This window comes from Lepisma saccharinum, unplaced genomic scaffold (assembly GCF_977018435.1).
Source record: "Lepisma saccharinum unplaced genomic scaffold, izLepSacc3.1 HAP1_SCAFFOLD_200, whole genome shotgun sequence".
In the NCBI taxonomy this organism is placed as follows: Eukaryota; Metazoa; Arthropoda; class Insecta; order Zygentoma; family Lepismatidae; genus Lepisma; species Lepisma saccharinum.
Window position 1 is genome coordinate 109,123 of NW_028142990.1, and position 26,245 is coordinate 135,367.

Consider the following 26,245-nt stretch of genomic DNA (forward strand, 5'->3'; position numbering starts at 1 on the left):
ATGTCACTGGAGATAAATGAGTAAGCATTTGATCATATTGGGAGACAAAACATTAGATGTGTAGGGAACGGAAGAGTTTTCACTGTGCATTTCACTGCACAAGACCCAAAAGAAACCAGTCTTCAAGGAGGCGCAGCTACAATAATATGTATGCAACACGCACATCAAGCCCAGGTGTTCGACATCGTGCACATGAGCTTCATGCCACAGCTGTCCACAGGTCTCAATGCCTGCCAGGTTTTTCTCTATTCCTGGGGCCTACGAAGTCACGTGAGACTCGATGTCGTTCCTGCAGTCAGTCGCGAGCACTACTGTCAGTGTTGCCAATGGCCATTATGTTTCACTACGCATGGAAATATTTGAATTACTGCTAGGTGCAGGTGCCTTGAAGTTGTATAACCATTGGCGTAGCAAGGCGACCACCCTGGGCCTCGCGTTCCATGAGGTTGATATGAAAAACGTAATAAATGGAAGTGAGAAAAATTGAAAAGGCTAATTTTTGTGGGCAATAAAATTAAAACTTGTTTTAATCTGATTTTGTATTTTAGTTTAACGTTATAATTTGATTGAATACGTCAAATCAGAGAGATAACATAGAGACGGGTGGGAGCCCTAAGCCTAAAGGGCCCCGAAAAAGTCAAAATTATTATCTCATTTCTCATGTGAAACATTAACGCAAAAATTGCTTGGACATTTTTATCCATTTACTCTTTTCTTGAATAAAAGTGCTTTTTCTTGGCTTTTTTTCTGTCTCGTGACCTTGCATAGCCAACCCCATTTGAATATGTTAACAATAAAGCACCTCAAACTGCCATGTAGCAAGGTATGGGGCATTTAAATGCTTCCCTTGTTTTCAACTGAAGAAGGGCATGGGCCTACAACTTCAGATGCAACTATTGCCCTCTGTAACGGGAATGAAGATGATTTATCTTCTAAATTTCCTGATCAATTTTACGTTTCAGGAATGTGCTTAAATCTAAAATCAAGTGCTTTGGCAAATTTTTTCTCCTTGATAGTTCTACACTAGCTTCCAGTGTTCTCTGCATCCTGTACCACCTTATGTTTGTTGCCTACTCTTCAAGTAACAACCATGGAAAATGAACTATCTTTCTCAAAATTGAAACTTAGGAAAAACTTCTGGAAGGTAGTGTAGAATGGTATGATTCAGCCCAAATTTAGCAGACTCAGTAATCTCCTTTTTGAACGTGAAAGGGCACGATCTAATGTTGTGAAGTAAAAGTGTCATTTGCTGCCCAGAAGCCAGCTTTCTGTTAAGCAAGGTGGTTTGATTTAAATCAAGATTTAAATTGGGGAATTCTATTTTAAAAATCACTTTAAATAAAATTACAGAATAATGTACACAAGAAATTTGTAGATAAGAGAATCACTTTTTGTGAAAGTACATTAATCTTGTGATCATTTAATGTTGTTTATTAGGCTCTAAGACTGGAAATAAAGGAAACAAAATATATGTACTGATGGGGTGAAGCTCATACGAAAGTAAATGTAATATGTCATCTGAAGGACACACTTAAATTTCCCTTGATTTAAAATTCCATAATTTTTATAAGCAAAAATAGCACATTTTTAAAATAGAATAATATACAAAATACTAATCATGTTAAATTGTAAACAGTATCATTATCATTAAACTGTAAATAAATATGGCAGCTGATATTTGGCTAACTATCATTAAAAACCACTAAAATTCGGCTACAAAGACTGTAAAAAATATTTAAGTTAGAATTATAGAGTACATCCGGAATATTTTATTTTCACTGCAAGAAAAGTTGCTGAAATTATGATACTTTCATTAACACACTCAACAAACATTTTCATATTAGGTTCATTATGTTCAATTCCAGAAAAAGAGAACTGCATATTTACATGTAATTTGTTATTTGCTTTAATCAAACTATTCAAATATTTTACAGGGCCATTTATAAGAAAAAACCTTTCTATATAAAAAAAAATATGTCTATGTGTACGGTTCCAAAAAACATGCAAGCAATTTTAAGCATGTTTTTTTTAAAATAAAAAGAATATAGATTTATAAAAAAATCAAATAAAAATCATGATTTCTATCCACCCAGCTGTTAACAGGAGCGGGGGAGGGGATAAGTAAGTCTTTTCTTCTTTTGAATACACAAATGTCAAAGAAAGATAAGTTTTAAAATGTGAAAATTCAGATGTAGAGCATCGATTTGTATAAATATTAATGTAAGTGTAGCCACAACCAGCCATTCTAAGTAATTACATAAATTTCCAGGAAGAATCTGATTGTACTTGAGGGACCCAAATTTGTTTCTTGCAGACGCGTACTTTACGAGTTTGTTACATTACTGCATCAAATATTTAATAATACAAGAACATTAAGATGTAACAACAAACTGAAATTCACAATTATCATCATCATCTAAGTCCTAAAATTCAACATTAACTGGTAAAATTCATGTGCAACAAAGTCAACATTTCTAATTAAAAAAAAGTCAAATTAGATGTATCAATTGGTTACACCAAAGATTTCACACTTATGGGGCAAATGACTATCATTTTAAGATTTGTTGATGTTGAAACCGATTGTGTTGAAAAGCTTGTAGGTAGATATTTTGGGCCCCTAAACAGTATTGTGGTTTAGTGCACCCCCTTCGCCCCGCTCTATCAAGCACCGACAGTTTATGTGCGTGATTTGATATTTTCTTCTTAAGCCATGGTTTGCGACATTTACATCCTACAAATTTTGAAAGAGGAAACAAAGAACGACTCATTAAATAACATATAGGTTATATTTAAAGATTCTTAGTTTGTATTTCTGATTTTTTTTTAAAAAAAAGTTTATCATATTTAAGGATATTTCAGTTGTCTTTTCCTACATCTTTAAAAACGTGCTATTACTACTGCTTTGGTTAATGAAAATTCCAGCAGCGTGTTTCTGTAGCTCTGCCAAGTGAAAATTTCTGTCACAAAAAAAAAAAAAAAGTGAAGTGCTCCCCTGTGCTTAGCACCACGCCATGAAGGCGTATAGGGGGTGTGGGGGTAACGCCTCACACTTTCTTGATCCGGTCATGAGTGTAGATGATGTGATCAGCATCACGTCCCTGACCACCTTTACCCCCCCCCCCCAGGGTTTCCCCCAGGTACCCATGTCATTCGACGCTGGGTGGGTGCCGGAGCCGCTTCCAACGTTAGAAAAGTTCCCAGATTTGAACCGGCTGGGGATCGAACCCGGAACCTTGAGCATGGTAGTCAGACGCGTTACCGACTGAGCCACCGCAGCCACATTAAATAAATAATTAAATGTCGCATACTATTAAATATAATTTTCGTCAGAAATGTATTATTATTATTAGCCTATTATATAAATATGCTAATTTGCTGGCATTTTCTTGATGACTGTGTATCGATTCACATTGATATTTCAAACTTAAAGAACGAATGAGGCGGCCTTTCATTCTAATCTCGCCTAGAACTTCGCGATATGTTGCTACGCCACTGTAGTATAACTAAGATTTTGTAACTTTTGAAATTAGTTTCATTATTATGTCAGAGCAACTACCACATATTTTCCAATTTCTTTTTGAAGGTCTTGATATCGTAAATCTTCTCTTGGTTTCATTTTTACGTCGTTTGTTTGTTGAAATGTGCAAATAGCTTTGCCTGCTTAACAATTATATTTTGCATCATATTACTATCAATGTGGTCTGTAGAACTAGACAACTGGCAACAACATGAGTGAACGACGATTTGTTGAAAGAGATGACAATATGCAAAAACCTTTTATAATGCAAATTCTGATTTCACGTTCCATTTTATGGACCATCGTGCCTTAGTGTTGAGGGGTGATATCTTGAGCAACTAATTCGGATATTGAATTGACAAAATTACACTAGAGAAAAAATCTGTTTAATTGATTGATTCATTTATTTGGTCACTTTATGCACAATAAGGCTAATCGGGACTGGAACTACAGCATAAAGTGGGATCCGAACTACGATGCACCTCCACCGGGTATCGAACCTGGGACCCCTTGATTACAAGCCGAAAACACTACCACTCCGCCATAGGGGAGCACCCCCAAAAAATGTTCAATGTAGAACAACCACTAGTCACACAAAGTTCCAAAATATTTAGGATGGCACTTCTTGCCAAACTTGATTCGTACTTCTTTACAGGTGTCAGCAGTGGTGGTGATTAGGGGCAGGGCCGAGAGGGGGCAGATGCACACCCTTTTTGCCAACTTGGCACCATGCTAACCTTATGTACCAAGGGAAATTAAACTCTCCTTGCCTTCCCCCACTTTTGCACCTTGGATCCCTAGTTTTGGAACCAAATCGCCACCACTAGGTGTGAGTGATACAAATGTTTTCTACCAAGGAATAAATGTCTGCAATTTCAAATTGATAAACCTGATGAACATTTTAAGTGCTCCTAGACCAGTTTAGAATCTAAAAGTTGGAAACGGTGACGGCGTGACTCATGTATCTGGAGACGGTGCAAAACCGGAATGAGCGTTCGCTAAAGACAAGCGAGCTTGGTCTTGTAAGGCCTTCCAGTTACCTGTGGGCTTTCGATGCTTGATGGGTCAAAACTCAGGTCTATAGTTTTACTCGCCCGCTCGCCAGCCAGGCAGGCCTAAGCCAAGCGTCAGGTTAACCTTGCAGCAGGTTTTTGCATATGTAGATCCAAACGTGCGCGCAGAATATAGTTCCACTGAGACGGGTTCTATTCTGACACAACTTCATACTTGCAAGAAAACAGTTATTTAATTTGTAAAATACAGACAAAATAATACATCCATTAGCAGGTGTGGACTTGATCGGTTGCAATCACTGTGCAGACGAACTTGGATCCACAGATTCGACAACTGGAGTTTGTATTGCGCTGAGGAATCCCTGAAGCCCAAGTGCGAGTCGAGCAAGACTGAATACGTTGCAGAGAGCATGGAATCCGTGATACCAGTGTTGCACATCCCACTATTTTAACCCGATGTTTATTGTGATTAATAATCGTGCTATACAGCGGCGAGAATGGCTGAATGGAGGTCTCCTGTTCAGCGAGTGTTATTGTGGGCTTCATCCGAAGGGAAAAGCTCTTCAAATCAAGCAAGTTGTTTGAAATGCATAATCCTCCTTACGGAAACAAGATCAAAGTAAAACAGGGCGTGAGGTGATTTGCCGTCAATGTGCGCACGAACTGTATCCCGGGTGTTGAATGATTTGCGGTTTAAGTTTAGGAAGGGGGAACGATTGTTTGCTGTTTGACGACAAAAGAATGTCCGCAGTATTAAAAGATAACCCCGTGAGAAGAAACATGTTTATTATTTGGACCAGACTTGGTTTAACTCGGTGAGGGGAGGGGCGGTGGTGTACATGGAATTTTTTTATATACCACCGTGCACAACCACCGCCAGGGCTGAAGAAACCAACGAGAAAGGGAGAGGGGAAGGGGGAAGCTTATTGTTTCACCCACTGGCAGCAATGAAGTCTTTGTTGAAGGTGCATATTTACTGCTCCGTGCAAAGAAAGGGAAGGATGTTTAGCAAGAAATGGACAGACCAAGATTTGAATCCTGGTTTAGTGAAGTGATTCATAAATTGAAACCAGAGTAATAGCAGCAGACAATGCACATGATTGTATATATCACCAATAACAAATCATGCTTTTTTTTGCTGGTATAACTTGAAGTGCATGTGTCTTACAGTAACCAAGTTTTTCATAAATGTATTTTTTTATAAACCAAAAACCGTAATTTGTCATTACATTCAAGAGGGCCTATCGTTGTTTACTTATATATATATATATATATCTTTGTTTATTTTTATCTTTGCATGCTCGAAATATACACACATGCTCATGGGCGGCAAGGGGCAAGGGGGCCGTGGCCCCCCTGGAAAATGAAAGTCAACCAAAAATTATGTATTTCACACACATAATTTCATTTTAGCCACAATAATATGTGTTAATTATTGCATTATCACAATAAATTCAAATTTAAGGAATGTTTTTTTTAGGGAACTACACTCTTTTAGGGGAAAATAAGACTTGTTTGCGCCCCTGGAAAAAAATACCTTCCTTGCCCATCCCTGAAAAAAATCCATGCACATGCTCTCATGTTTCGAAGATATTTCGCATTTATATTAAGTAATGACACATTTTTCAAATAATTTATGCGCCGAAAGTACTTCTAAAATGTTATGTTTCAGGAGACAAAAAGAAGCAAAAATACATTCCGCTTGACATGCATGCAGGTTTTGATGTGTTGTGCGGTTGGCAATACTGTGGATTTTCTCAGTGTCTACGATGTAAGCAGCTCGGCGGTTGAGGCAAGACTGGCACGGAAGATTCTGAGCTCAGTTCTCGCGCGGATTGATACATAAAACCTGCTGCAAACTTAGCCTGACGCGTGGCTTAGTAAGCGAATTTGCCCGATGTGCAGCTCTCTGTGTGCATTAATTGTTTCACGGTCCAGCTGTATTGGAGAAGACTTCCTTTGTTTCGTGCCGATATATGACAAGACTGCGGAAGCTGTGACAGACAATTTTGAACACTTGCAAGTGCTTAGGCCTGAATATGAACAATTTGGTGGGTTTCTTTATAAGAACTGCAAACTTGGGAGGACAAGACACATTAGTGGTGTTCAGGCTCGAATCAGAGATAAATATTCGAGAACTGTCTGCATCCAGTTCGCAGCCCATAGTTTGAATCTCGCATTGTCAAGTGGATTGTCCATCCCATGCAGCTTCGAAAAACACTCAAAGACACCATATATGTTTTGATGCCTCATGAGAAGAAATGGACAAACACACATACTCCGATGGCTTCAGCACACAATGTTAATGCTTGGAAACAGAGGCGACGATCTGGGGGATAGTTGCTCCCTACTTTTTTGCCTCCACATTATGGCCAACACTGGCCTTAAACATACAATTGTGAGGTTCCATTTGTACCCCTTAAAAAGATGGTGTTCAGCTGCCCCCCCCCTCCCCCCCAAAAGAAATTCCTGGATACATGCCTGATTTAGTTGAATCATACTTAGGGTAACAAGGGATGCATGCAATCAATAACAATTGGAGCAATTAAGAAATAGTTACACATTTTAATTTTCTAAATAGGATCTTCATAAGGAATAAATAATTTATTCTTAATAATTGCCCCAGGTTAATTTTATGATGGCTCACTAACATGTACAATTACCAAAATGTTTAACGTACGCTACATTTGTACAAATGCATGAGAGTAATAAACTAAACAAAACGAAAAATAACTAGAATTAACAAAATTTGTTAACAATTTAAGAAACAATATGACCTCTGTGAAAATGATGGTTTCCAGGACATAATTGTACCAGTATGTACAGTACATGTATGATAAGTTACATGTACAGGTATGCATGAATGAGAAGTGATTAAGAATTACATCTAAATGAAAACACCACCCTAATATTTTTACCTTTAGCTTCAGAGATTTCTTGGAGTAGTCTCGTTTACTCATCCTATATTCCGGATACACCCTTATCTGCTTTACAATCATTTTGGCCTTGCATCCAACCCTCTTTGTGGAAGTTAACTTTCTTCTCCGCTTGACCAGTCCCATATCACCCTGCAATGTTAGTAATGCATATGGCAATGTTACTTTGTCACATGCTCAAGATTCTAGTCTGCTGACAGAAATACAAATACTTTGAAGATTTAATTCTTTTTAGGTTATGCTTAAAAAATATATTTTGAAAAGAGCAAGAAATACTTTTCTGACAGTATTGTATCTGAATATTCATTTTGTATTGCTTTAGTTGATTGAACCAGTGCCTTGTTTACAAGAAGAAAAAAATCTCACTTCTACCTGAATAGGTGTTCACATTTATGTTATATTAAAGAACAGAGCTGAGCTGATCCTGATGCCGATGTATTGGTATTGTAAAGTATCGGTTGGAATTCATCTACCGATACCAGCCGATACTTTTCTGGCATATTGATCTATCACACAGTCTGCAAAAATGTTGAGTGACACTTTTGGGGAGTTTAAATTTCCTGAAAATTGTTCAAAATTCAAACATCCTTTAAATTTTGCATGAAAAGCTATATTTTGCAATTACATAATATCTATTTTAATATTCTGATGCAATTCTTGAATATTCTAAAGCAAATTTCTTGGTAAATTCATGCATATAATTGGAGAAGAATATTTACACACCAATATTGATATCAATATTTTGATTAATTATTGCAATTTTCAAGCATCGGTGGGAATTGGTAAGAGAATCACTATCGGTTCAAAGTGGTATCGGCTCAGCCCTAGTAAAGAATTCATAAAAAGTCCTCACATCTTTCAAATGACTAAACTAAATAAACTAACTAAAATATTCTTTTCTAAAATATTTGAAAAAGAGTTTGAGTCTAATCATGGTTAATGATTAATGTTGTTGCCTTGTAGATCAATCAATTGATTTAATTTACCTTTCTTGCATTTCTGCAACTTATGGCAAATCACGGAGATGATATTGAAATTGAAGAAGGGACACTCACAAAGAACACCCAAGCTCAGGCCAGGATTCAAACTCAGGTTGGCTGTTGTCTTGTAATTATGGTTTCCATGCTTGAATTCCCTGAGGATGTGAATTTCGGTGCAACCAAATTAAAACGGTATGCCCAGTCCCGGTTGTTAGGATCTCTGGTATCATGGCATTCTAAGAACTGCTCCACAAAGGCAACACAAAATACATATGTATATTACAATGTAACTTTTCTTTAGTTACATTTTTGTATTTATCATCTTGCAACTTTACTTAAAGGGACACCCCCACACACTTTCTCTCACATTTGAGCAACTTCTATAAGTTTGCTTTCCACCTTGTCAGGAAATAGGGATGTGACGAAGCTGAAAATTTACCGATGCCGATATTTAACCGATTCCATTTCTATTGCATATCATATGTATATACATATATATTCTCAAGAGATGCGAATGTACATTTGCATCTACAAAAAAGTGGTTATGTGAATCTTTAAGAAGAACATAGATGCTCAAGAGATTTAACATTGGTACACAAGCAGTTCTTTGAAATGCAAAATGATTTTTTTTTCTTAATGTTGTAAATTTAATGCTGGCAGATTCAACTTCAGAAACAGGAGTTTTGGAAGCACTTCTGGCAGTAACCTACTTCTTCTCTTATTGCAAATCTATTCAGCAACACTGAACACTCGTTCACTGAATACTGATGCAGCACGTATGCCCAAGTTTTTTCTCACCACTTGCTTCAGGTTTGGATACTCATTTTTGAATTTACAACAGTGGATCCTGGTCACGTGCACTAGTTGGTTCAGCAATGTACTGTTTTATTTCTGATTTTGAGATAGGTTGATCCTCTGAATGAGAGTTTGCAATAATTTTATTACAAAAACTCGACAATGATAACAAATCATAACCTAATTTTCAATAAATCTTACAAAACTAAAATATAAAACTTATTAGAAGGTAAAACTTTAGTATTATCTGTACCGGTTTAAATATTGGGTTTTGCCGATGCCGATATGTCAATTTCTGCCGATTTTCATACATCTTTAGCCAGCTTCGGCACATCCGTACCGGTAAACCTAGTGATTTTAGAGGTATACTCATGATAAAATAAAATATAATCTTTTTCCAAGATTTTTCTGGGTCCTTACAAGTACATGAAGACTATTTCTGAGGTAACTTTTCAGGAAAACACACGTTCCCTTCATCAGAGATTTATTCTTAGTTTGAGCCTGTGTTCTCCCGAAACGTTACATAAAAAATTGTGTATACGTGCTTGCAAGAACCAAAAACTGCAAGAGAAATATTTTTTTGAGATGCAGCACATTTTTAGCGAATGGAATGTTAATTTCCCATTGCGTATTTCAATTTATGAAACAATATTATTTTGGAAATCCAGTTGAAATGAATTGTACTACAGCTACAAAGACACACAGGGGATAGTCAGAAAAAAAAGTTTCCAGTAAGTGGGGAAATTTTGGGTTGGCAATATGTTGTGGGCATTGATCTTCTTTTGTTGTCTGAGACACGACCATTTCCTTGCAGAGGGTGCCAGTGTACTGCTGTGTTGAAGACAAGAAGAGTTGAGAAGTGTGTGCCCGGCTGGCATTGAAAAAACAGAGATGTGTTGCCATCGTGGACAAAGGATGAAGTGCGAGCTGTTGTTTGTAACGAATGGGCACGTGGGACTTCCCGTATGGAAATTCATAACCAGTTGGTGAAAGTGTATGAGCCTCACGTAATGTCCTGCTCTTGGATGCCAACAAGACATCCCACACGGCAGCATCAATGGTCAACCATTTTGTCACAATTGGTTGGTAGCACCTGAACCATCTGCCTTACAACCCTGAACCTTGCGACCAATGACTTCTACTTTTTCCCTGTTCTGAAGAAAGCACTGGGAAGGAAGCGTTTCACCACAACAGCAGAAGTGGAAGCTGCCATATGCAACTTCATCTGTAAACAGGATACTCAGTTTTACGAACAGGGTTTCTTGAAACTTGTGACGCTGTACGACGAGTGCCTGAATGTCGCTGGGGACTATATAGAAAAATAGTGTAATGAAGCCTCTCTCTGCTCATGTCATGTTCTTTCTCCTGAACAAAACTCTCTGCAGATTGCAGACTAGGGAAACTTTTCTACTGACTATCCCTTGTACTTTGCCCCATTATTTAATTTCATTATAAACTTTTGTAGGCTTGCATCTATTAATGGATTACTTTAATATTCAGGCTGGGACTGAATCTACCAAGCTTCTCTCCATCAAATTGCAATTTCAGCAACAGTACCTTACCTCGTCTTCATTAATAACCCTCCTTGGTTTCTTGATGTGGTCATCTCCATGAATGCACGAATAATAAGATACTCCCTCAGGTTCGAAAATAGAACCAAAGAATGGGATTACAGTTTCTTTTGTTTTTAAATGGAAATGGTATGTAGCAGAATCTGAAATGAAGGAATAAAATTAGTCTTTGCAAATGAGTATTTTTATTCACATAAAATCCTGTAACAATAGTTATTTCTGAAATACCTCACAGAAGAGGTAGATAAATACAGGGCATTCGGTAGTCATGGCACCTCAACTCTGGAATTCAATTCCAAACAATACTTTCTGTGTGTATATATTTGAGTACCCTAGTGGATATTTCCATTACCCTTTCCTTTAAATATTGTGATATCAAAATAATAAACATGCCATTGTAAATTTGTACGCTAGTGCTGGCTGAATTTTGAAATCTGCAGCAATATTGTATAGTTGGCCACATGATCACTACTTGTGATTCACAGCACAAGTAGTGTAACTACATTCAAGACAGTTTTGAGAGAAAGGGACATTTAGATAACTTAGTGTAATGTTTTGCTGATTGAGCACAAACATGGTGGTGCTTCTATGAGCAAGAACTTGAAACTTACGAGATACCAGGGGCATACTGCAAGTAATGAGCAACAATTTAAAAAAAATCAGAATACATAAATACACAAAGTAAATCATTGCAAATATAGTTTACTGAATGCATTAAGGCAGTGTGACGTCATTAGCTTCGATCGCATGAGTGCAGGCAGTTGTTTCAAAATGGCTGACAGTGATGTTTTATTTTGACAACGTGCTGTGATTGAATTCCTTGTTAAAGAGGAAATCATAATAGACTTTAGCGTGCATATGGAGATGTATGCATGGGTGCTAGCAGTGTTAGAAAATGAGTAAAACATTTTAAGGATGGAAACACGAGCATCAAAGATCAGCTTCGGAGCAGTCACCCACGAACTGCCTTCACGGCATGCAACATGGAAAACAGAAGGGTGCATTCTGGTTGAATTTCTTGAACTTGGGGTAGCCATAAATGCTCGCCGTTATATCCAAACACTTCAGAAGCTCCTTCGTGCATTGCAAGATAAATGTCCTGGATAGAAAATCATCCATCAACATGATAATGCACGCCCGCACTTTGCTCAGTTCACCAGGGAGGAAATTTGGAAAATGGGGTGGGAATTTCTGACTCACCCTCCCTACAGTCCGAACATTGCACCCTTTGACTATGATCTGTTCGGTTTTGTAAAGGAACAGTTACAGGCAAACACTACCAGACGAGAGATGACATACAGAAAGTCTGCGAGCAGCTGGAACAGAGTTCTACCATAAATGTGTTTTCAAGCTTCCAGAAAGGTGGGAAAAATGCAAGCAAAGAAATGGAGCCTTTGTTGAAAGTAAAGAAACGTCGGTAGATTACGATTTTTTTTTAATAAAACCAAAACTTTATGCATGAAAAATTGTTGCTCATCACTATCAGTATGACCCTCATACTTACATCTACCACTGCAATGTTAATTCTTCACACATCTAAATTATACATGCAACTCCATTTCCATCAAAAGTGGACTTACGTCATTTGTGCTCTGAATCCCTCATATACATATTAGTATGTATCAGTAGAGTCACATACATGGAGTTTTTGAGGAAGGCAACTTGAATTTAATCTTGCATTAATTAATAAATTAGATATTTTAAGGTCACAGTGCAAAATGTGTAGCTATTGCATTCATTTTTTTTAGCACTCATTTGCAACCAGAACAAAATACTGGCTGAGAAGTATAATTTGATTTGCACAAATCTTTGCAGCACTTACTGTAGTGGAAATGGAGTGTGCAACGTCCTGCTCGAGAAAAGTGCCTACTACACCTACACGAGCACGTCAGCTGGATGCAAGTCTACTAACTTGGCCACGACCAATCAGTAGCACCATACGCTCTGCAAAGTTTTACCCATTATGCTAACCTTTTCTCCAGCGGTGGTATGAGACTCTATTTCACTCAGGGATCGGGAATAAGTACACTGTCCAACGTTAGAGAAAGTTTAATGAATGTAGCTGGTACACTTATGCAACTATAAACGTTGTAAGTTTAGCACACGCCCGTGTAGGATATTACACTCACTTGGCCAATATATTGCCACACAATGGGGGGAGAATTGCTTCTGCAAACTGCCGTAAACTGGGAACAGATACACTGCTGCTGCTGTTCTCTGGGGTCGTATCCTTAGCTCCAACACACGTCAGGAAGTGCAGTCCTTTGCTAGTGCCGACTTCTATAGCAGCAGGCTTTTACAGGGAACTGTTGGCTTTCGGAGAACAAAGGGGCATCAATTAGGGTCACCCTCACGATAACCGTAGTATTTCACTGACCTGTAATTTTTCTTTCTGGGCGGTTGCCTAGAAACCCCACGCCACACTACCCTGGCGGGGTACCGCAGGTTGATTGGGGGAGGAAACCTCTCGCAACAAGCGGAGCGGGTCTTCTCACTCTAAAGTGGAGTTTTTCTCTCTCGCCAATAAGCAGAGTGGGTATCTCTCACTCGAAAGTGGAGTGGGTTCTCTTGCCAAAGGCAGAGTTCAACCTCTCTCGCTGGAAGGCGGAGTGCGGCTTTTCTCGGGTGCTTGGCCTCTCGCAAGAGCGGAGTGCACCTTCCTTCCTTAAGAAGCTTGGCCTCTCGCAAGAGCGGAGTGCTCCTTTCTTCCGGGTCAGTTGATAAGAGAGATCTTATCGTGAGCCGACCTGAAAGCCAACTGAAGAAAATCTGCTCCGCGGCTGGTTATATAGCCTCGGTTCAGGTAGCGCCTCTAGCGCCGTTCACGGGAACTACGTGAAACAGTGCTAGAGCAGGCAAGGCCATCTCTACGGCAGACGATTGAACTACGTTCTCAAGGCACAAACGATAAATACATATTATAATATTAAACGTGTGCTAAACGTTAATATACAATTATAAGAAATATTACATATTCTTTGCGACCACGCAGGGCCTTATTAAGAGAATAATAATAAATCACTACTGATAAACACAATTATCAAAGCAGGTATTAACACATGTAACATTGAACAAGTAAATAAAATAACTTTGAACCTAATAACAATGGTTACATATACACCGAGTAAATAAACATTAGCGTTACTAATGAGAATGATCTCTGGATCATTACAAGTGACCTTTTCAGAAAGGGATAATCATATGTAGCAGCTATAGAGTTCTATTTGGTGCATTACAAGTAATGTGATATCAGGGAAGTGTCAGCTTTGTGGTTTCTGTGGTATATTATTGAAGCGGAAACTCCAACATTGCCCTGGCTCCTGGAATGTGTAGAGGCAGCAGCAGCATTACGGGAGTCAAATCACCTTCTGGCAATGGAGGTAAGGGTGAACTTATGCAACAGATATGCGACGAGGTAAAGCAGACAGTGCAAACACCTGAAGTGTCGAAAGTAATTGTTGACACGATAATTGAATCAATGACTAATATCGTGGTGGAAAGACTTGAGGATTTGCTGAAATTCCACAGCAACATGTTTGAAGACCTACACAAGGAGCTCCGCCGCAGCAAAGATGATGAGATACAGGAGCTGCACGAAAACATTCACGAGCTAGAACAATACCAGAGACGTAACAGTTTCCGAATCTTTGGAATCCCTGAGAACAACAACGAGAACAAGGACAATATTGTGCTTTCACTTTTCGAAGAACAGCTGGGCTTACATTAAAGGAGGAAGACATTTGTCGCTCGCACCGTGTTGGACAAAAATGTCCCGGAACAACAAGATCCATAATTGTGAAATTCATGAGCTACAGATCACAGTCGGCAGTCTTAAGGAAGAAAAGCAAATTGAAGAACTCCGGCATTGTAATCAGGGAGAACCTGTGCATGAAAATACTTCAACTACTACGTAAGCGTAACATAAGTGATTGGTTGGCTTCAAATGGATTAGTAATAAATTCTAACAAATCGATATTTACCATCATCGGAACAAGCAGTCTCTTGAAACATACTGACATCAATGAATGTGAAATAATTCTTCACACACAGTGTATTAAATTTTCTCAAACAGTAAAAAACCTAGGACTGATCATGAACCAGCAGCTCAATTGGTCTGAGCACGTGTTACAACGATGTGGCAAGGCGTATTCAATATTAAAAAGCCTCTATCTTCTGGCAAACTTCCTCTTGCCTAAAATAAAATCAAACCTAGTAAACTACATCTTTTCGAAATTAAACTTCAGAAGCAAAATTCATTCGCATTAAACCAGAAACTCTGCCAGTTTCAGCTTACTTTGTTGCAGAACCTCAGCTTATCAGGCCTCTTTCAGTTACGCAGCACCCAAGGCCTGGAATGTACTACCAAATCTAACAAAAAAATCAAAATTTCAGACGTTTTCGTGACATGCTCCGTGAATCACTGATCGACAATCAGAAGCAGGGTAAATCAACATATGAATAATGAAAAATACGGTGAGTTGCCAGAATTTATTTTTATCTTACTATCAATTTTCTGGACTTCAATTACTTTATTATCTAACTCAATGCTAATATTGTTCCATTGTATATGATTTATTCCTTTTGTATTTTATTGTACTTTCTAGTATAATTTCTTTGTAATCTTGAATTTTATTTTATTTTTATTTTAATCTGTACTTTTTGGGGTTAGGTGGTTGACCAGCAACAGCTGAACCTCGCCCAGCAATAAAGTCAATTCAATTGTATACACCTGGAATGACGTTTTGAAGCTCTAGAATCTGGAGGCCCACAGCAAGTATTATCCTCTGTGGTACTTGTCTTATCTGCTGTCTACGTGTGTTTGTGATTGTCATCCTTTCATCAATTCATTTTATCACCATTCATCCCATCTTTGAGACTAGTCAAAAGTGGCAGAAAAGTGAAATAAATTGATTTGACATTATTTTGGTTCGAACAAGTGTTCTACATAGGTAAAATCAGCGGTAGCCTCCAACATTTCGAGCACATACATTACTCTCATCACGTTCCCTGAAGATGAGAGCAATGTATGTGCTCAAAACGTTGGAAGCTAATGCCGATTTTACCTGGTTTGTATTCCGAGTACACTTGTTCGAATCACGTCGCCACAAAAGCTATAATTCGTATTTATGATTTTGGTTATCTAGCATCACTTTTCTGCCACTTTTGGCTAATCGTATGATAAAGATAAGTCATGAATGGACACCCATAAAAAAAACATCCATGCCCAGGCCATGATTCAAACTCGAGACCCAAGGCGTACCAGTGCAGTGTGCTAACTAGTCTGTCACAGAGGTTGGTGAAATAAGATAAATTAAATCCATCAAAACTGGACAAAAATCTATATTATTCAAATTTATAGATATGCAATACAGCCAAATAACTCCAAGAATAAATATAAATACCCTGGAGGATAAAGGCATCCACAGCATGGTGCTGATCATATCATCTCCAAAATTGTCGAGATCGAGAATATGTGCGGCACTACTACCATATCCCCTAAATGTGCTTCATGGCACGGAGAACTTTTACCTTACGTTAAATTAGATTAACATTGCCACTTACAATAGTCAGAACTGGAAATCTTGGTGCCTTTGACCCTGCATGCCCCCACTAGAACACAATTTTTTTGGGTGGTTTTGAAGATATACAAGCTTTACTTGAGAAACTATGTATATTGCACTGTTATTTGAAATGTTATTTATAAAATATTATTGGTTTGTGAGTCATGCCTTATGAAAGAATGGGAAATGCCTAACAGTCCTGAATTTTTCAATGATTTTCCGCAACTTTTATAGGAGTAGTTTGAGACTGCTTTATACGTAACTCAGTTCTACGTAATTCTGTTTTATGTGTAAATTACTGTAGATCCCGACAAAACATCATTTAAAAAAGTGTTAATTAAACCTTATTTGTAATTCACTGTTGTAAGTACTAACTTTCATAAAATACAGTTGATTTGTATGTAACCAAGCCACAACAATGTGACAGAAGTATACATTTCTTGCCATTACAAAAACACAAGGCAAGTTTGAAATACAAAACAGGACAGGCAGGCATGGCGGCGGTCGGTTTCGAGTTGCATGCGGCATGGTGGTGTCACAGAGAAAGCAAGCAGAGGCGGCAGGCATAAAATTAGAGGTGTTGCCGCAGTTGTTCAGAATACAAGACTCATATCCTCTGGAGTGGTTTTGCTGCATGACAATGGCTCCATGTGATTATTTTTTATTTCCTAAACCAAAATATGCACTGAAAGGTTCCTACTTTTAAGATGTACCAACAATCAAGAAGGCTACAACACTGCTAAGCATTGCGCTACGATGTGTGGATGCAGGAGGGTCCTACTTTGAATGATCCAAGGTAAGTAACTTTCTATGAAGACTTGTTTATATTTTACAGCACCACTCTCGATTTCAAATTGCTGCACTGTGTATTCCTGCCGCAAAATTAGTTTGGTATTGACGCTTGTGAAGCACGTGGAGAAACCGGGTCTACGTCACTGCGGAAGGGTGGTTTGCTGGCATGCGAGCCAATCAAAATCTTCCCAGTGCTTCACACAAGCCCTGGTTACCTAGTAACAGAAAACATTTATCACGGTGTTGCCGCTTATCGGGTGATTGTTCCTGCGATCAGTTTTTAAGTTGTTCGGAGAGGACGTGTTGTTTGTTTGTTGCGTTGCATTGCGTTGCTGTGATATTTTAACGGTCCGTTTGTGTAGAGTTTATTGAATTTAGTGTATTCTTCGTTGTATATAGCGTGTTGTTTTAGTGTGTAATATTTTTGTACATAATTTTCTGTGTTCTGCTTGTGTGAAGAATGTCAAACACAGGAGACAATACTCGAGATGACAATGTACCAAAGAGGCCATGCACTAAAAGAAAGAAAGCTTTCGGTAAAGGAATTCCTCTCAAAGGCAAAACGCGGGAGATCGTTTGTTCTGTGCGCAAATATTTTGAGCAAGAGAAAAACAATGGGGGTTCAATCATTTCTGTAAATAAACTTCTGGACAGGACTGCTGCTGCTGTCGGCGTGTCTAATAACACTGTTGTTAAACTAGGGAAAGAAAAATATAATGTGGTGGAAATAATGCAAGGCTTCAAAATTGGAAACCCCAAGAAAGAAGAGGAATATCAGTAAACACGTGACAAATTTAGATACCTTTCAGCAAGACGCTATTCGTCGCCATATTTACTCTTATTATAGGTGCAAAGATCATCCCACTGTTCGGAAACTGCACGTTTCGTTGAAAGATTCGGGACTTTTTCAAGGTGGGAAAACATCTTTAAAGACAGTCATATAATCTCTGGGATTCTCATACAAAAAAAATTAATGAACGCAAAATACTGATGGAAAAACCTTACATTTCTGCATGGCGATGTAGATTCGTCAGGGAAATTACGAAGCACAATTTTGACGAAATCGTTTGGCTTGACGAAACCTGGGTAAACGCCAATCACAGTGTGAATAAAGAATGGACCGGAATGGACTGATGGCACCTCGAGGGTACGATGGGATTGCTGCTCGGGATATTTGAAAAAAGTTCCACAAACCACAGCGGGTCTCCCGCGTGAAAGTCAGACGCCCTACCAACTGCACTTCAGTTGCGGTATAATTGAAAGATGGGCAGACTTGAACGTCGACTTCGGAAAGAAATGGTTATTGCAAGTGTATATATATATATATATTCAATATTTTCAGAATGGATTGAAAAGGTAACCTGTAAACAATGCTCGTTCCGTTAATTCGTTCATGCTGTAAGGGAGATGGAAATGAAGAGAGAAAACAATAACACATTTCATCATTGTTGTTCCTTTTCATAACACTTTTTCCTCGACACAGTGTCAAACGGCTGCACTGCGTACCGTACCGCACGATATGGCAACACCGTGACGCGTGTTCCTTCAGTTCTCAATACCAAACTAATTTTGCGGCAGGTATAGTCAATTAGCACATGATAGTTATGTGTCTGTTATGCTCCACTAAAAGTACATAACAATCTTATTAAACAGACTCCTCTTCAGATATGTATCTTTGATACTGAAAACTGTAATCCCCATACCCCGAGTAGTCACTTCATTAATATTTACATTATGTATGTTCACAGAACTGACAAAGAAATGGGCATAGGTTAAATGGTTGTCCTTGCAACAATACGTAGGCCCTATGACAAGAATGCTCACAACAAACAGTGTCAAAACCATGATACAGTACTCGACAAGATAAAAAATGCAAACATGACACAAAATACAATGCATGCTTTTTGTGCATAAACTTCCAAATTTTGGGTGTAAATTACGCACACACACTGGCGCGAGCTCTGATCCACATGTTACTTGACATATTTTGCTCTGTAACCATTGTAATTTCGCAGTATGTATGTACATTATTCATCATGTTTTTGCTTCAGAAGTAACAAATTATTGTTAGTTTAGGAGTTCAGTTTGATACCATTCGTCCATTTTTTTTCTTTAACCTGATATGTGTGTAATCAGCATTTTGATGAAAAACTGGTGAAAAGAGAATAGGAGATTTTTCATTTACACAGACCATACCCTGGAATAAAATATCTTAGTTATCTGTGGTTTCTGCACTCTGAAACGAATTCCACATGCTACTAGGGACGTTCAATATATAAGTTTCCCTGTGCTATAAAATATTGTAGAAAGCAATGCCATTAAAAAGAAGCACATGGTTGACAAGCGCCATCCTTCGTCTACAAGGAACAACAATCGATTCGTTATCAGACATGAAGGCGCATGTGCTCAACGGCGAAAAGTAAATGCGTGTTCGGAAAACGCGGGCTCTCGTCATAAGGAGTTCAGAAGCATGGATGCTAAGGGTGTTCTGCTTATGGACTTTTTGGAACGAGGAAGAACAATTAATGCTGACCATTATTGTCAAACATTGGATAAACTGAAAAACGCAATTCGACATAAGCGACCAGGTCTCCTGTCAGCTGGTGTCATTCTTCTTGACGATAACGCTCGCCCCCACTCAGCAGTGCACACACAACACAAAATTGAAGAATTGGGGTGGGAATGGCTGCCCCACCCTCCATACAGGCCCGATTTGGTGCCGAGTGATTTCCATCTTTTTCCGGTGTTAAAGTCTGAATTGCAAGGTTACCATTTCGAAACAGATGAAGAAGTGAAGCATAATGTGGGAATAGTGCTCAATAGCCAGAGCCCTGATATTCTTGCAAAGGGTATGGACAAATTGGTGCAACGATGGGACAAATGCCTGAATGTGGAGAAGTGAGGAAGGATCCTCCTACACATGTATGTATAGTTTTCTAATGTATCTTAAAAATAACATTTTTTACAGCATACGGAAACTTATATATTGAACGACCCACGTAAATTTCTGTTTACACAACAAAATTATGTCTTAATAACAAATATTTCATGTTGAAATATATATGAAATACTGACTATGTTAAACTGAATATAGTGTCTGATAAAATTTAGCACTCTCATTAAAAAAAAATATTATTTTCTTTATCATAGTAGTTTATTGTTGCCATACATCAGTTCAAGCCTGTTTTGGGGCAATTGACCCACAGTTACCCCTCGAGAATTATGTTGAATTTCTTTTTAATCTAAATATTTCGTTGTGTTATGTAATACACAATTGGTTCTAGCACGTGGAAAACACAAATAAAGGAGATATTTGATCCCAAATATGGTCCACATAAATAAAAACCTCAAACCTAGCAATCATAACCTAACCACATTAAATTAAAGCTGTTGTTGTGAAATATAGTTTTGGGTGCTATATTCACTGGCCTGAAGACATCGGGCTGTTCTGCTTCACAGTAAAGTAACATGCTAATATAACAGATGTGCTTTGCTTCACAATAACATATTTCCTTGAGCTAAGAATAAGTGAAAACGTTCATAAACAACAAAATCTTCATAAACCATGCAAGATATTTCACTTCCTCGGGGGGGGGGGGGGGGTTACACACTACATAGGGTCAAGGATACCCTTGTTGGCCCAAGTTCATCTTGTTTTATTGCGATTTCATCATGATACGAATTCAATTTTAACATGGTTTCATTTCGATTTACTTCTGTTAGCATGTACTGAAGAGTTTGAGAGATTACTTAAAATTTTGTTTAATATATGCTTTTGTAGTTAGGTTAGGCAGGTCAGGTTTGGTTCTGTTGGCATTAAAATAAAGTCCCTAAATGAATTCCGATTTCCTTCTACAATAATTCCCACTAGTCTACGATACTTACCGTCGCTCATCAACAGAAAATACATTGTCCATGGGAAGTGCACATGCTTGTGTAAGGTAATTCTTGTTTTGTTTTTTCGACATAAATAACAATTTTTTCAAAACCAAACAGTGCTAATTATTTTAAGGGAGGTTCAAATTTCGTGTGACAATGATTGCCAAAATTCTATGATAATTAGTCTTCCTGCTAGGAAGAATTTTGGTATATATACAGAATACCGGAAGTATCTCCGATTACTTTAAAATCCGGCATACTCACCAATTTTGGCCTCGTAATCACGAATCTGCAGTTAAATCTACAAATTGCGAAATAAGCTTGTCAATTACCGCTATGCAATAACATGGAAACCATGTTTCTGATATGAGAACCATTGCATGGAGTGTTCATTTTCATGTGAGAAAATGGTGCCCTGTGTAGAGTTGAAAAATATGTTTACCCCACAAACCATTCACGTAAGGTTACGTATAGTAACAATTAAGGGTGATCGTAAACATAGTTTTGAAACGCTAATCATTGCAAAAAATAGTTGTTTTTATGGTGTTTACTCCGTTCACGGACTCACTTTTTTCGACTCATTTCGCAATTGCTAGACGTGACTGCCAAATTTTAACTGCAGATTCGTGATTACGAGTTCAAAATTAGTGACTATGTCGAATTTGGAAGTAATAGGAGATACTTCCGGTATTCTGTATTTGCTCCAGAATTTTGAAAAAATTACAAAAAAAATCAGAACCGTTACTCCCTTGATTCCTTTTGTTGTAGGAAAATGGGGATTTCTCTAAAAAAAACATCTCGGTAACAGTATGGTACAGGGAAAACACATTTCACTCATCCATTTAGTCATTTTTTTACATTCGTACTTACCTATTATGCATTGCGAAACATTGTTTAAGGTGAGATTTTGCTTTTTTCATGAAAATAGCTTCAATTTTCCACCTATTGTTTGTTTGTCTCACACACAATATGGCCGAGAAATCCTGACTAGTGTTGTGGATGATCAGTGGGTTTGCAGTGCTGCAACCTTCTTCACCGAAAAATACCTACTTTCGTGTTACTCATTTTGTATTTTTTTCCAGGTTCGAAAATCCAACAAACCATGCACGTGTAGCCCCACAGACCATTCACGGATAGCCCCACAAACCATTCATGGATAGCCCCACAAACCATTCATGGATAGCCCCACAAACCATGCATGGATAGCCCCACAAACCAATCATAAATAGCCCCACAAACCATTCATAAATAGCCCCACGAACCATGCATGCAAGGTTAGGTTAGGTTCTGTGAGGTTAGGCAAACATAGTTAAAAATGTCATGTTCTGACAATACAATGGGGAGTTTGGAAACACTGACCGGGAGTTACGTCATTGAACGCACGGAACATTTGATTCACATAGTCGAACGTAATGCAGGCAAGAGCTTTTGTTGATCGGAGAGACATTTATGTCGAAAAATACACGATTTACCGGCCAAATAAGTTGAACAAAGGGAGAAAACACTTCCACGAGCTTTCAAAAATCTACAGAAACTCAGTTCCATAAGTAGTTACTATGCCCATGACATCAGTAACCCAAAAGAGGCATAAATTTCTTTCATATCACAGATTCCAAATTTCTAAGCCGAAAATGACTAGCTCCTCTGTTAGTTTTGAAAACCTGAATGCACTGAAAATAATGTTTTGCACTCTAGATAGCAAAGCTCGAGACTCTTTAAAGAAAATGATTTATGATGTTCAATTCTAGTACGAACCCTATTTTTTCGATGAATTTAGGGGTGAAATGAGTGCTAATGGAACCTAACCTAACAGGCCTAACCAAACCACATGTGAATGGTTCGTTGGGCTACCCGTGGATGGGTTTTGGGGCTAACGAACAATGTTTCTTCAAAATGTACAATTTCCAGACATGACCCCAGGTTTTTAACAACAGATTCGTGATTAGGAGGCCAAAATTAGTTAGTGTACCGAAAATTAACCAAATTGGAGACTTTATCTATATTGTCACTTCTTACCCTGATTTTGAAAAGTGATTTATTTGTTGTTGTCAAGCATAACCCTACTTGAACCAAGTTCTCATTGTGAAACTCTCCTGAATATTTATGAGAAAAGGTTTGGTGGGTCAGGTTTAGTGTTCTTAACATTTTAAATATGTTCATGGTGTTAATACTTTATACGTTTTGAATAGGCAAGCATTGTTAGTCTAGTTGCCTTAGAATTTTCACATTAGAAACACTACAAGAGTATAATTTACTTTCTACAAAGTTAAAATTTATTTCTATACTCATATTCTGTATTCCAGTGTTTCCTTGTCGTGCTGTAAAAATCTGATATTCCCCGGACACCTATAACTTCTTCGTTTTGTCAATTTTTGACAATTGTACTTACATAATTCAGATAATATCCAGACAGCCAACAACTACGTCAATGTACCTTTCTCTCTCATATTTTCACAACCTAAAAAAAAGCAGTGTTCTCTTATCAATTGCAATAACTATCGAGGAAAATATTTCGAGGATATTAAAAATGTTTACCTTTGCGTCTCACAATTTTTGAGTACGTTCTGGAAGTTCTCTTGTAAAAGTAGTAGCCTGAAGCATTAACAAATTTCAGAAATTCCTGGAACTTTTCTTCACCCTCAAGAAAACCTTTGTATTCTTTGTCTGTGATATCAAAACATTCCAGCATATGTGGTAGGAGGTCCTCGAAAGATTTATCCTCTGTCGTCTCAACTTCCTCTATCTTGTAAGGCTTATCCTCTGTTGTCCGAACTTCCTCTAAATTGTTTTCAACTTTACACACGGCAACATCATTTTGAATGCTTTCCAACTGTTCTTCTTGGAACTCTGAAATGGTATTGTCTACTTTCGTTTCTACCATTATTATATTTTCACAACATACGATATTATTTTAACAAGCCCGCTACTACTTGGGTTACATTTTCTACAATTTATGTCGTGTTTGTTTCAGTTTTACAATTTAGTTCATACAGCGTGATGAGTCGACGAACTTCTTCAATGGCATCCTCCAGAGTTGCCAAATCGGAGCGTTAAAAAAATCTGAAAGGATACGTTCCGAAAGTCGCACGAGTTTAGCGAGGCCCATGCCAGGGAAGTGCTTTCCTAATAACGTTCCAAAAGTAGCTTTTCGTGCGTTTAGTGCGAGAACGAAATTCACCAAAAGCACGAGTTCTGAGGCAAGTGTCCGAAAGCATATGCCGAAAGGTACAAAGTGCAGAGTTGAAGGACAGTCTTGACGGAAGTGACGTCATCTAGTGCAGTTTCAAAGCGGTACACGAGCAATCGAGACCACCGCTCTGAGTACGGATCGTTGCTGACTTGATCACGTGATTTCTACACTCGTTGTTAATTTGTTTGATATCACGGAGGTAGAACGCCAGCAACACAGGCATGGTATCACTCCGCGCCAGCTGTTCGTGAATTGTGCGGCCATCATACACTGCTCACTCGCAACCTTTAATTTTACGTAACATGGAAAAAACGTATTCTTATTTTAACTGATAATCTACATATTGAAGTATAATAAATTTTCTACAAGTGATTAAATACGTGTTCTTGTTCAAGAATGAACATATTTTTCTAGGCGAAAAGTTCTATTTATCTGACACTGGGTTAACAGATCCCCCTTCCCCTCTCCTCTCTCAGTATGACGGCACCAAAGTTATACAAGAGAGAGAGATTCGTTTCAGTAAATTCAAACCTTTTGGTTTTGTTGCTTCCTCTTCCACCAAATTATTGCCCAAGTTTGTTGACATGTAGAGTATCCTTTTCTCCTTTGTGCAACAAATATACCGCCAGTTTTAGCAGAAGCTAAACAAAGATAAGCCGGGGAATAAAAAGAGATTGTTTATCTTTCTCTCGGTTTTTCGTGCACTAGAAAACAAGAAGACGATAATAAGCACATTATTTACGAAAGTCTCATGCAAGTAATGAATGTATTCTCTTACCTTGATTCAGCAGTTCCTTTTTTAACTTGAGACATATTCAGCGCTACATCATCCTGTCAGAGTACGGTCTGTCAAATTTGCTTCCCAACAAGGAACTCAACGTGACACAAGAGGCGATTTAACGTCGACTGCTAAAATTTGGGAGATCGTCATCAATCATCACTATCAACCAGTAGCGTACGCAGGATTTCGTCAAGGGGGGGGTTATTTCTAAAACTTTCTCCAAATTCACATTACCTTTGATGTATTATACTTTAATTAAATAATAATAATCACAATTAATGAATAATACTTATAGTTAATTAATTAGCTGAATTACTACTAATAATACTACTAATACCACTACTACTATTATGTAGTAGAGCTACATAAATATACCATTTATGAAAACAATAGAAAGAAATTACTTTCTAATCATTCAATTTTTATCAAATCCTGGGAGCATTTTTTTGTTTTTGTTTTTTGTCTGGTCAAGGAGGTGAGACATTTTAAGGGTGAAGAAAATCCATAAAACAAGAAAATATATTAAAATAAATTGAAATAATCAAAGTATGGAACTCATCCAAGAAGCTGCGGTGGTCTGGTCGGTAGAGCATCTGACAATTATGCGGGAGATCCGGATTCGATTCCCGAAATTGGTTGGAATTTTTCCGGCTTCTTCCCCGCATAAATGCCCCCGATAATTCACATCTGGATTGTCTCGCTGTTCTTACCAACAAAACATTTTCCAATAGTTAAGCTTATTGTCGTTTGAATAATTGTCTAGTCAACAAGGTGAGACATTTTAAAGAGAGACATTCAAACGTGCTGCGGTAAATAATACAATGGGAAGGCAGACTGGTGACTGTATTCTTGTCCGCCTAGCCATTGTCTATACATTAGCCTCTAACAACGAACCAAGAACTTTCTTTAGTTAATTCTCATTGTTCACACAAAAAAAGACATGTTCGTTGAACACTGGCGTACGTAGAGGCATGGCCGATGGTTAGACGCACATACTTTTGGTAAATAAAAAAGCAAAATTTCAGTATAAAAACAGAGTCAATTTCGGGTTCAAAAGCTGTAAATAAAATGAAATTTCGCTGTTATAGCGGTATAAAAGCGGTATATAAAATTACATTTTGGTTTTAAAAATGTGAATATAATCCCGATTTAAAAACTGCACTATTACACAAAATAAACATATCCCTTCTAATAGCACATTAAATCATTACCAGAATATTAAGTTTATTC

The 26,245-nt window shown here is 37.9% G+C and overlaps 1 protein-coding gene across 1 annotated transcript in view; it reads right to left on the minus strand.

Moving 5' to 3' along the window:
- LOC145982500 (uncharacterized) overlaps positions 1-24,053 on the minus strand; it is a 36,519-nt gene extending 12,466 nt beyond the window's left edge. Inside the window, exons 1-3 of the mRNA XM_083115957.1 lie at positions 23,580-24,053; positions 10,804-10,955; positions 7,449-7,598 (exon numbers count right to left, since the gene is read on the minus strand). Coding sequence (XP_082972083.1) covers positions 7,449-7,598; positions 10,804-10,955; positions 23,580-23,925 — 648 coding nt within the window. The 5' untranslated portion in view covers positions 23,926-24,053. The remainder of the gene's footprint in view (positions 1-7,448; positions 7,599-10,803; positions 10,956-23,579) is intronic.
- Positions 24,054-26,245: the final 2,192 nt, after the last annotated feature.